This window comes from Clavelina lepadiformis, chromosome 3 (genome assembly GCF_947623445.1).
Source record: "Clavelina lepadiformis chromosome 3, kaClaLepa1.1, whole genome shotgun sequence".
In the NCBI taxonomy this organism is placed as follows: domain Eukaryota; kingdom Metazoa; phylum Chordata; class Ascidiacea; order Aplousobranchia; family Clavelinidae; genus Clavelina; species Clavelina lepadiformis.
The window spans coordinates 18,405,335-18,420,975 of record NC_135242.1 but is presented as its reverse complement, the minus strand read 5'-3'; the positions used below and the strand labels follow the sequence as shown (position 1 = coordinate 18,420,975).

Here is a 15,641-nt window from a genome sequence, read left to right as displayed (position 1 = left end):
ATGATTTAGAAGTAGTTTAGTAGACAGTGTGCAAGGATCTGTTACTTAGGTGCCAAAAGCAGTGGCAATTATCACCAAGCCAGCGGTGTTCTAGCAAGTGATAAATGAGTGATCTAAATGCGTCTCTTGTCACCAAATTGCGAAGATATGGCGCGGTTTTGACCCAAGTCGAGACGTTTCGCTTGTCGATCTAGTAGACGACCAGGAGGCGAAGGCGACAACATCAAAGAAGTCTTGCCGAAGGGAAAAAATAAATCAGACAATGAAAAAGGTTTGTTAGTCGCGACGAAAAAAGGGAGCGCCCCGTTTCAAGGTATCTTGGCCAGAGTTTACTGCAATCATAGATTTCAAAGGTTGTCTGGATTGACTATACGTAATTTGAAGAAATTGTGAAAAGACGTTTTGCGAGAGGTTTGTGTTGTAAAATATCATTCTGTATAGGAGTGCAAGAACAACATAGGAGACTAAACGTTTTGCACCATTAGTACAGCATTGTAACTGTTTTAGTGGGCCGAAAGTGTATTTGTTCTGTACAAGTGAAGGACAGAGATTCGCCATGCGCTTACTGCTAGGGATAGCAGTATCACTACTTGGTATGTCCACATTGCAGTTGCAAACCAAACTTTTTAATTGGTATATAAAGACCTGTTCGCTATCTACTGATACGTAAGACCAAGTTCATTCACTTCTCATACTTTCTGCTTGCAGTTGTGGAACTTGCTAATGGGCAGAGGTGTGAGGGAACAAGTTGTTTCCCAAGCACTGGTGATTTACTTATTGGAAGAGGACACATGTTATCTGCAACATCAACATGTGGTGAAAGTGGTCCGGAACCTTTCTGTATTGTCAGGTCTGTGGAACCGCTTGCCTAAATCTATTCAAACAATTGGAATATATGTTATTTTAATGGTGGCTTGGATTGCAACTACTGAAACAAGATGTCGTAATGTGAATTAACATTTCCTTTTTCAAAGCAGAAATAGAAAGTCCAAATTAGTTTTATACATGTTTATAGCAAACATTGCATTGGGTACCGGTGTATTTTTAGAGAGAAACAAAAAGTTTGCTACAAATATACATGAAAACTTTTTATTATGTTATTGAAAGCGTTCAGTCAATGAGTTTACATGTTCTTTGTTTTAGTCATTTGAAGGATGTTCAAAAATGCTTCACTTGTGATGCCGCTGACCCAGCAAGATCACATGAAGTTCAAAATGTGATTACAACTTTTAATGATCGTTTGGAAACTTGGTGGCAATCAGAAAGTGGTCGACAGTTGGTAAGAAATAGGAATTTAAACATTTAATTCATTCTCTTTGGGCGTTATGCATTGACCATGATATATTTGCAGGTTTCAATTGAACTTGACTTGGAGGCTGAATTCCAGTTTACCCACTTGATCATGACCTTTAAGACATTTAGACCAGCTGGAATGTATGTCGAAAGGTCAATGGATTTTGGAAAAACATGGCAGATCTATCGCTACTTTGCATACAACTGTGATAAATCTTTCCCAGACGTTCCCGAGGTAATATATATTTTCATTAGAAAGAAAATTATATATTATAAATAGTTCATGCCATATTTTGCACAGATATCAATTTAGGTCAAAAATTAGCATATATATAACAATTTTGTTCCTTACATCCAGTATCCACCTAGAGAGATCGATGATGTGGTTTGTGATAGTCGCTATTCACAAATTGAACCATCCAATGGAGGTGAAGTGATTTTCAGGGTATTGGAACCATCCATCACTATTGATGATCCTTATGCTCCGAGAATTCAAAATCTCCTGAAAATTACAAACCTCAGGTTTGCAATATTGTAAACTGCCCATTTTGTTTCTTTTTTTGATTTTCATTGGATATGTTGAATCTAAAAATGATCATTAACCTTGCAGGATTGTCTTCACTGAGCTTCACACTCTTGGTGATGACTTGTTGGATGCAAGAAAAGACATCAAAAACAAGTATTATTATGCTCTATATGAGCTTATAGTGCGTGGTAACTGCTTCTGCTATGGTCATGCTGATGAATGCACTCCAATCAACGCTGATCAAGTGAATAGTGACAATGTCCACAATATCATGGTAAGGAATCTATTGCCAGTGGAGGAAGTTTTATTTGATTTGTGCTCAAAATCATTTTGTTAATTATATTACGTAGGCAACTGCATAGGAGTTAGGAAAATGAACTGTCCACAAGAGCATTTTGTTTCTAATTCCTAAGCAAAGAATATATATACACGAAAATTATAAAGCAGTACCTGTATATACTTTTCCAACTAGCGCTTTTATTTTATTCTCCTTAATTATATTTATCATTCGTTCAGGCAACTGAGGGCCAAACAGAGGTAAAATTTTCTTCCTATGTGATTTTATTGAAAGGTCTAACAGTGCTTCTCAAATCAGTGTTGTGCTTACCTAAAAACCTTGGTCATGTGGTAGCACGTTGTCTAGGTCTTCCTTGCTTTAATAACCCTCCCCTTTTAGCTTTTAATGTTTTTTGCTTTGCTTTACTTAACACCTTTCTCTATATGGTACGTTAGCATCCCGATGATGAATCTGGACAGCGGAGAGTAAGTAGAATTCCCTGGTTCCCATTTTAGCCTGTCATATTGGCATTGTAATAATGCCATGTAATTTCGCATGCCCACCTTCAACGGTTTTGAGTCAATTGTAGCTTCCACCTGACTAATTACATGCAAGGGTGTGGAATGTAAATCAAAAAGTAATAACCCCCAAGGAATTTGATCTTAAACTATTCTTAAGGAACTAAGTTACCAAACTGCAACATGTCAGCAATGGAAAAGCAAAATCTAAGACTTTACTATTATTGTGTCTTGGATATTAGTTATCTAACTGGATAGTACCCTATTCATTGATGTTGTGTTGAGTCGTCAGACAATTTTTTAAGTCGTGATTATATTATATTACTGAAATGTAATAAATTTTGCTTTGCTGAAAGAAATCAAAAGCTTCAATTTGAATTAATGCTTAATCAAATACCCGATATATTTTGTTCTGTTCTGCTTAAACTTTAATTTGGTTGTTTTGAGGATGTTTTCTTGATTTAATGATATTTTGCAAAATCATCTGAAAAATAATAAAGTGCTTGGTGTGTTTTTATTTAAATTTGATTGTTTTCTTTCAAATTTGTACCTTCCTAAGACAAATTCCCTAATTTCACTATGCAATATATGCATGCAGTCACTGATATACCACTCAAATTAAATTTAACATTACATTAATTTTAATTGAATGATATAATCATGACGTACATCAAGATAACGTGGTGATTATCTTACTGTTACTTCAAGGTTGTCTTCTAACCTTCCAATTACAACTGTATTGTGCATGTGTTATTATATATTATGTATATAAACCTATAGCAAGTATTTTAAATATTATATTCACAGCAACTCGTGCATATTGAGAGCATGTTCAAATAGATATGTTGGCACCACACTATGTTTTAGAAATTAGGATAATATATTCATAATTAATTAAGTTGATTTTAAAGGAGTTACAATCTAGTTAATGAATGAAACAATGAAAAGTATATTTCCCTGGTTTGATTTTGTTAGCTTGTTGCTAATTAAACAATAGAACTATAGTTTTCTGCATAATATAGTGGTGGTGAAAATCAAAGAAAAAACATCTAATCAGATTGCGCTATGCCTGGTCGCTTTAGAAACTGGATTTTTTGCTTTAATGATTACCGAATATTTAGTATTAACGCTGATGATGTTCAATAACTAGGTACACGGAAGATGCCGCTGTCAGCACAACACAATTGGTCTTAACTGCGAGCAATGCAAACCTTTCTATCAAGACCAGCCGTGGAGACCGGCCGAGGCTGGAATGCCACATGAATGCCAACGTAAGAGATTAAAACATTTTAAAGTTGTTTTTGCCATACCATATCTTGGTGTGAAAAATTTAATCCTGTAAGCTGTGGCATGGCAAGAGAGAACCGTTGGCTTCTGTATAAACCGTATCGCAATTAAACACTGGATGTAAACCCACATTCGACATATCCTTCCGTAGCACATTCAAAGTAAACGCCTTGATTATATTGTACACATCCAACCAATTTTGGGCTTGCCTTATAGTTTATACCCATGCGACCTTCGGGCAATAGCTAGTCGCTTGGACGCGTTTGGTTTCCTATACGGACGTATTCTAGACGTTAGCTAGTCAATTGAAACGTCTTGTGTTTCCTGCTACTAATTCAAACGGCCACTGATGAAAGTTTAGCTCTTGATTGTTAATATTTCATTCCTATAGTTTCCTGTACGTCAGTAGGTTGCCCGGATAATTCTACTTAACACTTATTTGGTTCTGCAGAAGCATATTTCAATAAACGTAACTTTTCAAGATGACACTGGTTTGAAATTCATTTGTATGTTAGAATTGATACGAACGATGCATTGGCTAAACAAACAAATATGTTAGCAGGTTTCATCACAGTAGTTTGACCGTTTTGATTGTAATTACGCATATGCTTTTTAAAGGGATGTGGTCAACTTTATCGCTGTAAGAGTGTAAGGTAAGCGTTTGAGAACTACCAATACGTCACAGCTATAGCGAAGTGTAGCGCGTTCCTTGTGCCAATAAAACCGTGACCTGGCAGCGGTAAAGATAAAGTTCCTTTTTTATTAGTAAGCTAGCTGCTGCCATCGTCATTCTGTCAGAGTTATGTAGGTGGCTGTGCTAATAAGGCTTCTTGAAAATATTTTCACCCCAATTGTTTGGCATTTGTTTTGTGTATTGGTTTTGGGTAGTACGTCATTGTTGATTATATTGTGGACCTTTGCTGAACAGAACAGAACAAAGCTCGTAATAAAATTTTGGTTCAAATAAGCCCGCAAAACGAGTTTTTGTTGGTTTTTCTTTTGCTTTGGTCCGTTTTTAGGCCCCCTCATTGTGCAATAGGTCAAAATCGCTTCATTTTGGAAGACACCTTAGTGGTTATTTAGTTGACGATTTTGGCAAGGCCGTTTTATTGCATCAACGCCGAAAAATTGATTACACTGTATTTTTGCCCTAGGCATATTATACCTTCCTTGTCTTCATTGCAATTCAATTCGCATTATTTCCTCACATAATATAATCGATCGTTTAGAAATCCAACTATAGCGTCCAAAATTTTGATTACCGCAAAATTTCAATACTGGGCTTGTGCAATTGATTGCTTTCCAATTGTAGCGTGAATATCTACTTCGTTATAATGTACAAATTTAACAGCTTGCAATTGCAACGGACACGCTACGGAATGCCATTTTGACCCAGCCGTTTTTGAAGCCACCGGTCGAATTTCCGGAGGTGTTTGCGAAAACTGCCAACACAATACAGTTGGAAGACAATGCGAACTTTGCGCACCATACTACTACCAAGATCCCAACAAGGATATTCGTGACCCCACGGTTTGCGCACGTAAGTTTTAAACTGTTCGTTTTTACTTCGATTGCGATACATCAAACAATTGATGTGATTAATCGGAAAATACTTTTATGGTGAATATACAGTAAGTAGTTTAGTGAAGACAAAGTTGCTGGAGAGCTTTTTTGCACGAACTTGGATGGTGCTTATAAAGCCATTTCTTCTATAATTTAAACATAGCATGCGAGTGCGAAGTTGCCGGCTCCTTGGACGGTGGAATTTGCGATGGTCAGACTAACGCCGACCTGGGCATGATTGCCGGTCAGTGCCGGTGCAAACGTTATGTGGAAGGACCAAGATGTGATCAGTGCAAAGCCGGTTACTACAACCTAGACGAAAACAATCCTGATGGCTGCACAGGTGAATGAAAAGAATCGTGGTTTTGTTTCAGCTTTGAGATATACGAGTCGATTTTTTTTAACATCTTTTTGCCAGTCATGGCCAGTATTGTTACAAGTGTTTCGTGGTTTGAATATATACTTTGCGTCATTTTGTCGGTTTAAACAATGCTTTTAACCTTTTCGACAAACTGTTTTTCAGCTTGCGACTGCGATTCTTTGGGTACTCTCTCTGGCCCTAACACTTGTGACAGCGCAACCGGGCAGTGTATTTGCAAACGCTTTACAACCGGTAGACGCTGCGATCAGTGTGTGGTAAGTATATTACCGAAAATTGCCCTGGGTACTTCTAACATTCACGTAAATTTGAAATTTTTCACGATACTTCGACAGCCTCAAACCTGGGGAATGAGTTCAATCGCTCAGGGTTGTAATGAATGCGACTGCGACATTGGCGGAGCATACGATAACGACTGTGATCAAACCACTGGTCAGTGCAACTGCAGGCCCAGCATCGAACAACGTCGTTGTGATGCAGTTGTTTCTGGAAACTTCCTTCCCGGTCTCGACTACTACGTGTTTGAGGCGGAAGAGGCTGAAATAGACCAGGTTTGAACTTGCACTTTCCCAACGAATTTTTTAGTCTAAGTTAAAATATATGTATAGTCGATATAGTGACATATAATTCAACTTGAATGACTTTCTGAAAATAGATTCTTTTAAAGCGATATAAAACGTTATTTCTGCAATTTTTCCACATACAGAATCTTCATTCATACTTAATAATGCAGCATTCCCTACATTAAGATTTTACTCAGTGTTTTTCTTTCGATTAGGGAGCTTATGAAGACAAGAGGCCGCACACTCCACCGGTTACATGGACAGGGGATGGGTACATGCTTGTTCAGGAGGAAGGAGTTATCGTCTTTATCGTCAAAGACCTTCCTGCATCCATGGACTACAACCTCATTCTGCGCTATCAATCTAACGTAAGTCCGCTCTGATGTTGTCGTGGTTACGTTGTACTACTTTCAAAGAATTGTACTGGTATTTCTCTCATATCTTGCTTTTTATGCAGATGCCTAATGCTTGGCAGTACGTTGAAATCACAATTGACCGCCCCAACCAGGGCAATATTCCGACCGGAAGTCCCTGTGGAAACACCAGGCCAGAAGATGACAGCTGGATGACATCACTACCTGGACCACCGACCACACATAACAGCCTTGGTGAGTCTTGAACATTTCTCTTGCATCCTCCTCACACTTCCTTCCTTGTAGGTGCCACAGAATGATTAAAACTCATCATTTCCTCGCACAGGTATCATCTGTCTCGAGAGGGATTACACTTACCGTGTAATTGTTGATTTGAGGCGATACCAAAGAGAACAGGATCCTAATGGGCCAACCCCAGATATCCTTATTGATTCGGTCAGTTGATTTTTATGTTCTAGCTCATTGCATTAGCTCATTAACTTGTTGCTTTAGCACTCTTCAATTCAAAAAATTGTTTTAATAACTTATTTAGAATATCAGTTTATTTTTAAGTGATCTCATTTAAAATATTATAACGACTCTTCAGTACGCCAAAGTTGAACCTACTGAATTTTATATTTAGCTTTTGGTGGTTCCCGTCTACTCAAGCATGGACATGTTTCAAGGAAGTGTTGCTGGCAGGAGGCGAGCTCAAAAATTTGAAGAACTTGATTGCCAGGAGGACGAGATGTTTGTTCCAGATCGTGAACCCCATGAAGAGTGCGCCGGCCTTCTTTTCTCCATGTCTGCCATTCTTCACGATGGCTCAAAACGTGAGCTTCATTCTTTTAAGTTCTCAATTCAGCAGCATCTGAAATTAAGTTCTGGATGTTGATAACTAATTGTTTCCCCAGCTTGCGATTGCGACCTGCAGGGAAGCGAAAGTAGGATCTGTGATGATTGGGGTGGTCAGTGCGTCTGCAAACCAAATGTCATTGGAAGAAGATGTGACCGTTGCGCTCCGGGTACTTACGGATTTGGACCCAGTGGATGCAGAGGTAAGTTCTTCAGCTAACTTTAGATTGAAGTTTAGATCGAATATTTTAAGTAAAAAGCATCCTGTAGAATACAAAATAGTTATTAATTAATTAATAATAATTAATTAATAATTAAGACAAAATATCAATATATTTGTATTTGATATTTATTTTTTAATGGTTTAATTGTGTGAAATTTTCAGCTTGCGACTGTGACGCCCAGGGATCTCGAGATCAGTTCTGTGATGCAGCGCGAGGACAGTGCACTTGTCTTCCGGGGGTGTCCGGACGTAGATGCGACCAGTGCAAACCCGGATATTATCTCTACCCTGAGTGCAGACGTTGTGAATGTAACGGTCATGCCGACACTTGCGACCAGGAAACCGGTAGTTGCATTGACTGCAGAGACAACACCATGGGAGATCACTGTGATATGTGAGTTTAACTTAACACGAAAGTGCCTCTAGGCTTGTGAAATGCTTAATAGTCTATTGAATGAACACATTCTATGAATAACAAAATATTGTACAGTATTTATCTCGCTGCTAAAATAACCTAACACTAATAGCTATAAACAGAGTTTCCAAATTTTTGTTAATTGTTTTCAGTTGCGACACTGGTTACTATGGCAACCCGGCACTTGGAAATTCGGACCAATGCAAACCGTGCTTGTGTCCTGATGGGCCGGATAGTGGACGGCAATTTTCCAGTGGATGCAGATACGACGCGGTTACTAGACAAGTCACCTGCTCCTGCTTGCCCGGCTATTCTGGTACATAAACTTAAATCGGTTTCTGCAATTATCGTATTTTGACTGTAATACATGATGACGATGCTAATTTCTCTTGTCTGGATATGTTCAGTAAATTCAACTTAATTGCATTTCAGGACCGAGGTGTGATGAATGTGCCCCTGCCTTTTGGGGAAACCCCCAGGAGACAAATGGCCTTTGCCGGGAGTGTGAATGCAACGGCAACGTCGACACATTGGATCCAGACGCGTGTGATGCGGCAACCGGTGTGTGCACCGGCTGCTTGTACGACACCGCCGGTCCTCATTGCGAACGTTGTAAGGATTTCTACTACGGAAGTGCCTTTGACAAAACCTGTCGCGGTATGTTTGTTGAATTCCTGAACCCCAAGCTGGGCGGATATACAGGTTGGCAAACTTGTATTGCACATGATCACATTCTATTTTCATCCACAGTCTGTGCTTGTAATCTGCTTGGAACGGACAGATCAACTTGCGAAGACGATCAGTGCCAGTGCAACCTAGCTACCGGTCAGTGTGACTGTTTGCCTAATGTGGCTGGCAAAAACTGTGACCAGTGCGAGCCAAACCATTGGCATCTGGCCAGCGGCGAGGGCTGCGAAGCTTGCGATTGTAATCTTGCGAATTCAATTGGACCCAGCTGTAACGAAGTGAGAACTGTGTTTAGAAAATAATGTAGTAACCCATAAGTTCTGCAATAAGTCAAATACTTATTTGTACAATGTCATGTTGTGATGATCTTTCTATGTTTTCATTAACACTTGCTTTTCATTAAAGATAACTGGGCAGTGTCAATGTGTCGAAGGCTTCGGTGGACGTACTTGCAACGATTGTGCGGATGGTTATTTTGGTGACCCTTACGTCCAATGCTTTGGTAAAAAAGTGTGATTTCTGTAGTTAGATAACTTTACCTTGCGGCTTTTTGCTTACTTTGTGATTGACTTCTTTTATTGCACTGATTTACTTTTGGAACAACACCCCACTTGGCACTGCTGTTTGGCCACTGGTAGCCATTTTCCCACCGTTTTTGTCACACGATTAGTTTCGAGTAAGCCTTTCGTACACATAGAAGCACAGCCCGTTTTGTCGAGTTCATCGGCTCCAACGATTGCACCTGTCGTTCCAACGACAATCACAACTTCTAATACAAAATCAACCACCGAGTGTCATGCTAGAGGGGACGCGGGCTGCCTCAATCAACCTGCATCTTCCCAGAAGATGACTATCGTGCCCGAGGTTTCAACCACCGCTTTAGGTGCGACAACTTCTGCTGTTGTTCCCGTTGGTCACACAATGACCACTGCAAGCGCTACAACCATATCTACCGCCGGTAAAAGTGTGGACGTCCATATGTATGGATGGAAATGGGTCAATAATTTCAAGCAATCGGAAACCTCTAACAGCTGAAAATAATCACAATCAAGCTCCTTTTCTCACGTGTTGCCCAATGCATTGTTACTTTTCGACCACAGAAAACTTTTCTTAAATTCGTGTTTTTCGCAATCAATACGAGTTGAAATCCCGAATCAAGCAAATGTACTTTTCATATCACGAATCATTATGTGATTCTGTACGATCATGTGAATGAATGTGGATTTAGCGTACACATAGTAATAGCGGCAAACTGCGCTGACTTTAATTCCATTTTCTTTTCCGCTGCTCATGTAATTTGCTCTGCACTGCTCCTTGCGTTCGTTATATTCACTGTTTGCATGCGCACGCCGCGTTTAAGTTAAGCACAGTTTGCGATGGGTTCGTCTTATTTGGTGTGCGTTTGTTTGTTTTTGCAGCTTGCGATTGCGATTCTAGTGGATCAGTTTCATCTCAATGCAACACCAGAACCGGTCAGTGTGAGTGTCTGGATGGTGTCGGCGGCCGACGATGCGACCGATGCCTTCGTGGATACACCGGAGATGTACCGAATTGCGAGTCTTGTGGCGAGTGTTTTACGAACTGGGACACAATCATCACCGAGCTTAAAGGTAAAAAATAAATTAGTTGCGACGTGCATGCATTATATGCAGGATTTAGCTTTTTAACGTTATGTATAACTGCGGCAGATCGGACAAACGCCGCAATACAACGCGCGAAGAACATGGGTGAGACTGGTATAACAGGAGCCTTCGCTGATCAGTTTGATGAAATTGAAAAGAAGTTGGAGTCCTTCCCTCCATTAAACGATCCACCTCCGGATAATACGTCCGAAGTGGTGGACATGATCAAGTAAGTGTGAGGCTCCGTAGCTGGAGTTCCGTGTTGTTTGTATTGTGGGTATTAGTTTTGTCTTCCTGGGGTTTTGTCTAGAAGCATGTTTCGCCATCGCAATTGAATTTTATGCACTAATTTGTGCAACTAAAACAGGCTTAATCCCAGAAACGTAGATTAAAAATATTGAAGGTTATTCTGTGATTGCTGTTAGTCAGAATTTTTCTCCTAAAAAGCCTGAGATTGCGTAAAACTTGCAACGGTTTGGAATATGGTTTCACCCTGTCAAGTTTTCAGTTGCTATCCTAAATTTGATATTTATTTTAGGCAGAAGCTTGCGGAACAAGAAAAGCGATTGGATGAATTGGAGAAGGACATTGAACGCATTCGCGCGTCTGACGACGCAGTTAATAAAAACATGACGGAATTGGATGCTGAGGCAGACAAAGTCATGGAGAAATTGGACAGTCTCAGGGAGCAAAAACAAAGCATCAGCAAAGTCTCATCGGTCGGTAAGAGAAATTTTATTTTAATACGCCTCTTCTACAAAGCCTTTGCGTTTTGGGGCCCATTGACGATTAACAACTGCGCAAAGTGCTCACTCCCTCGAGATAAGTGGCTTGTACCGTACTCATTACGGTTGTACATTAGTTAAAACGTTTTCTCAGCCAAAAAGTTAACATTTAACATCATCTGCTCAGCTGCATACAAACAAATCGAAGACGCTGCAGCAACCTCAGCACAAGCTGAACATGACGCCGAAGCCGCTACCACCGAACCCGGAAGTCTTGTCGAACAATCAAAACAGATAAGGGAGGAAGTGGAAGGTGACCTTGCTGACAAGAAAGCCGAATTCGACGATAAGATGTCCATGGTGAGACAAATATGTTGATATTGTTAAGTGGTATCTTAAGTGGTAGTTAACTTTAAAAACCTAGTTAATTCGCTGTCGGCGATTTCTTTGAAATTTTAACCTTATGCAAAAAATTTTCAGCTTAAAGGCGACATTGATGCAAGAAGATCTGATATCGATGAATTGACGGTGTCTGACTTAAACAGAGACGTAAGTTGATCATGTACATTGTACATCACTAGATACTCACAGTGTGACTAACATAATGCTAAGTCCTTCCGGCGAGCTGCTTTACAAATGTCCACATACAAAGTGTTAATGTATGACAGTGTGAGATCAGTAGTATTGACTTTTGAGCAGTTCTGTAAATGACTGATGGTTAGCGGCTTCATTACCCACATAGCGGATTCTTCATTAGGGATAACCTTTCGTCTTCCATACTACAATATGCCTATCTCCCCTTACGATGTGCAGGTTTGCGGAAAATCGACTGAGGGATGCGACGAAACCTGCGGAGGTGCCGGATGTGACACTTGTGGAGGAATTGGATGTCCTGGAGCAGTCCAATACGCCAATGATGCTAAAGACCGTTCCCAAAAAACGCAGGAAACTCTAAACAGGGTGGCAGATGAAGCTAGTGAACTAAAGTCTCGAGTGCAGGTAATATGACAAGTAAACAAGTCAGCAATGCTTAAAATGAAGCATGTTGTTATGATGCAATGTTGTTTAAAAGGTTACTTTTAACACGTTTAAACGACATTAATTACTTAAACAATATTCATATAAATGGCGACGGATAAACTTAGTTAGCATTTTTCGTTCGGTTTGCATCAGGTCGCGAAAGAGAGCGCCGAGGAAGCTAAGACCAAAGCGCAGGTCGCGAGAGATCGAGCGCAGGAAGTCGAAGGAAGAGTGAGAGAACAGAACTCCAAAGTTAAAAACCTAATCCGCGACATCCGTAACTTCTTAGAAGGTAAGCAAAAAACTTACCGCTTGAAAGATTCATTTATACCCTGAAACTCTATCACTGTTACCATCCTCATCATCTACAGAGGACAATGCTGATCCCAGTAGCATTGAAGAGGTTGCTGAAGAAGTTCTTGCTTTGTCACTTCCCATTTCAAGATCGGAGATTGATGCTCTTGCTACGGAAATTGCGGACCTCGTTGGACGTCTTCCGAATGTTGATCAGCTCTTGTCTGATACTCAAGATGATCTGGAACGAGCCAACCAACTTCTGGTAGACGCCAATCAAGCGAAGTAGGTTCATCTAAAACATGTGATCCTTATCTGCTTAGGTTAGAGGTCGATGTTGAATGCGATGACTGATTAATATTTTTCCAGGGCATCCGCGACGGCCGTAGCCGGTGAAGTGGACGAGGTGATTACCGCTCTAGAACAAGCCGAAAACGCATCTAGTAAGGCTGAAACCGCTAAGAACAAGGCTGCTGGCGACATTGAACTCGCAGAGGCGAAGATTAATCAGGTAAGATCAGTGATTACATTGGTTTTACAGTATCTGAATCATACCATTGTAATGGCTATGAAACAGGAAGCGTCACTATTTAAACAATTTGATTGCAAAAAACTTAAGACACATTCGTTTAATCAAATCTTTGGTATCTTATTGTTCGTAATTGGTATTCTCTAACAGATTAATGCTGCTTCCGGTCGAATTGAAGATCAGATGACAAACATATCAAACAGGCTTAACGATTTTACAACCCGCGTCATGCAGTTAGAACGTAGATTGTCTGATAATAATTTCAACCTAGACAATGGACTCAATAACTCAAAGAACGCACAAGCTATGGCTCAAATGGCAATCGACGTAAGTTGGTGCCTATATTTTGAAATTTCGTACACTCTACACAAAAACTTCAACCAATTTCTATATCAAAATGGGTACAAATCTATGTATAAATAAGCCCGAATGCTGATTTTGTGCAAACTTTTAATTCGTTGTCTGTTATACTGCAGAACCTTGCTGGCCAGTCGGATCTGGTGGATCAGGCTACAAATGCCATTTATGACACGAAGGATAAGACCGATCGACTAACAGCCTTACGGGAAAACGCTGAAAGTTTGCAGCGAGCTGTTCAAAGGAATGTAAATAAACTTGCAGGTGTGTTTGTTTATGGTAAAATTGCCAAGGGGCCTAGACCTAAATTAGTGTAGTATTGCCAAGATGAAGTGTGAGCAATCGTATTTATATCACCTATTTGCGTACGATGTCTAAACTTTTCAAAATCTTATCAAGCTTTAACGCGTTTTATCCATTCAGAGATCAACAATCAATTTGACGACTACGATCGTCAGATGGCCGACAAGTCCGACCGCTTAGCTGGATTGCTTGAAGAGGTAGAGCAGCTCTTCCAGAGCATTTCAGAGGCCGAAGTTTTCCATCGAAGATGTTGAGGCTTACCTGATACGGCCCAAGACGATCCGATAATAATTGTGCAACGCCTCTTTCCGCTTTTATGTAATGTGTCGGTCGCTTTGGGCTGTAGGCTATTTCCTGTATATACACATCATCATTACGATCAGTATTCTTGCATGCAGATGCAACTTGTACATATCAAAACATTGGCCTACAACTTTTGATAAAATTAGCTTTTTCTAAACATTTTTGTATAACTCAAATTATCATAACTCCAAATCTCACTTAAATGAACGCATTCAACATATATTGTACATTATTATTTTTAAAGAAGATATTGCCGTAAGAAAGAACTTAAGCATTGTCGAGCAAACACCTGTGCTTGTTAGATGTGTGACTTAATAACACAATCAATTTTTTTGCGAAGTTCTTTTTTGCAGATAAAATGCACGTTCGCGTGTGCACAAGCACACATAAAACGACACTGTATGATTTTAGCACACAAATTGAGTTTAGCCAGCATAAGATCTTATGACTAGAGCATGCAGTAGTATCTGGCTAATCTTATAGTGCAGCACTTGTCGTGGAATGTGATGCTGGCCGTTTGCTTGTGTATAGCTAGTACACATACCGGTATGTAACCTTATACTGTACTGTATCATGTATTGGTCATACATTGCAGCTTTTTGCCATGTAAAAGCACTTCGTTATAACTCTGAAGCGTAGAGACCATAGATAGGTCCTAAATCAAGTGATTTTTTGTCTTTCCTTCGCATGACGTTATCCTCGTTTGTAAAATAAAGCAGCGGCGCTCACGCAAAAAGTGGTATTCTGGTTACGTAGGCAGAGGTCAACAGCAGCAGACAAAAACTGACCACACACAAACGATTTATGTCCAAGTGTGCACTGTGCAGTACCGTGGTGGTCCTGATAGTAGCGGTTGTTAGTTAGCGTTACCACTATATTTTCAGAAAGTTGCGATTTTATTGATCAAAAATCTTAAATGTCGATTGCTGACAGTGCGGCGTGACGTCATTACGGACGTATGTCACTTAACCCCATGCGCAAATCAGAGCATGTCAAGTTTTGCGGTTAAGTAATTGCCGAAGTTACTCTTAATACTACGTTCAAACGAGGCGTAAAATCGTAATCGTTACACATTGGTTAAATTTCATATACGAAAAGCGTAAACAATTCTTCAAACAAAACCTGGAGAATTTCGAAGATATAAATTGTAGCTTACTTTTTTTGGAAAATATTTTTTGAAGACGAATATTCAACGATATTTCTTTAAAGACGAATACGATCGTTCAATCAAAGCAAAGTATGTATGCATTAACGCTTATTAGAACGTGCATTGTTGACGATTGAAAACGCTCGACAAAGTTGAAACATTTTCATGCAATAGAATCTGGGGCAGCTGACTGCGAGGTCTCTTCGCTGCCCTACACCAATGAATTATGTTACGATACTCTTTCGAAAGAGTATCATAGAGTAAAGAGTACACGATCGTTTGTTTTGAATGGTAAAATAACATATCTATCTCTCTTTCACCCAACACAACAATGGTAAATGACCCTATCTATGAGAACAGATCAAGCGAACACATCCCTCGCAAAATAGGCTTCACAAAATA

The 15,641-nt window shown here is 39.8% G+C and overlaps 1 protein-coding gene across 5 annotated transcripts; it reads left to right on the top strand.

The window, feature by feature from the left end:
* Positions 1 to 178: 178 nt before the first annotated feature.
* On the top strand, positions 179 to 14,828 carry LOC143448820 (laminin subunit beta-1-like). 5 transcript variants are annotated; one of them, XM_076948712.1, is made up of 36 exons: positions 179 to 313; positions 442 to 593; positions 709 to 850; positions 1,144 to 1,279; positions 1,352 to 1,528; positions 1,652 to 1,815; positions 1,904 to 2,093; positions 2,336 to 2,356; positions 2,552 to 2,581; positions 3,765 to 3,885; positions 5,253 to 5,441; positions 5,628 to 5,807; positions 5,988 to 6,100; positions 6,179 to 6,394; positions 6,622 to 6,774; positions 6,864 to 7,014; positions 7,106 to 7,215; positions 7,403 to 7,592; positions 7,674 to 7,817; positions 8,000 to 8,231; positions 8,405 to 8,568; positions 8,685 to 8,909; positions 9,003 to 9,217; positions 9,345 to 9,441; positions 10,358 to 10,549; positions 10,628 to 10,790; positions 11,100 to 11,284; positions 11,474 to 11,646; positions 11,767 to 11,835; positions 12,100 to 12,285; positions 12,460 to 12,598; positions 12,678 to 12,885; positions 12,970 to 13,111; positions 13,280 to 13,456; positions 13,606 to 13,750; positions 13,910 to 14,828. In XM_076948712.1, the coding sequence occupies exons 2-36, from the start codon at positions 557 to 559 to the stop codon at positions 14,041 to 14,043; spliced, it is 5,310 nt and encodes a 1,769-aa protein (XP_076804827.1). In that variant the 5' UTR covers positions 179 to 313; positions 442 to 556; the 3' UTR covers positions 14,044 to 14,828. The 5 variants fall into 5 exon arrangements, with proteins under 5 accessions (XP_076804827.1, XP_076804829.1, XP_076804830.1 ...); XM_076948714.1 differs by lacking the exon at positions 2,336 to 2,356; XM_076948715.1 differs by lacking the exon at positions 2,552 to 2,581.
* Positions 14,829 to 15,641: the final 813 nt, after the last annotated feature.

Excerpts from the sequence above, each read along its gene's own strand:
- LOC143448820 (XM_076948712.1), top strand. The coding sequence starts at position 557 with ATGCGCTTACTGCTAGGGATAGCAGTATCACTACTTG. Across the intron at positions 6,775-6,863 it reads TTCTGCGCTATCAATCTAAC|ATGCCTAATGCTTGGCAGTA; the intron begins GTAAGTCCGCTC and ends CTTTTTATGCAG. Across the intron at positions 7,015-7,105 it reads GACCACACATAACAGCCTTG|GTATCATCTGTCTCGAGAGG; the intron begins GTGAGTCTTGAA and ends TTCCTCGCACAG.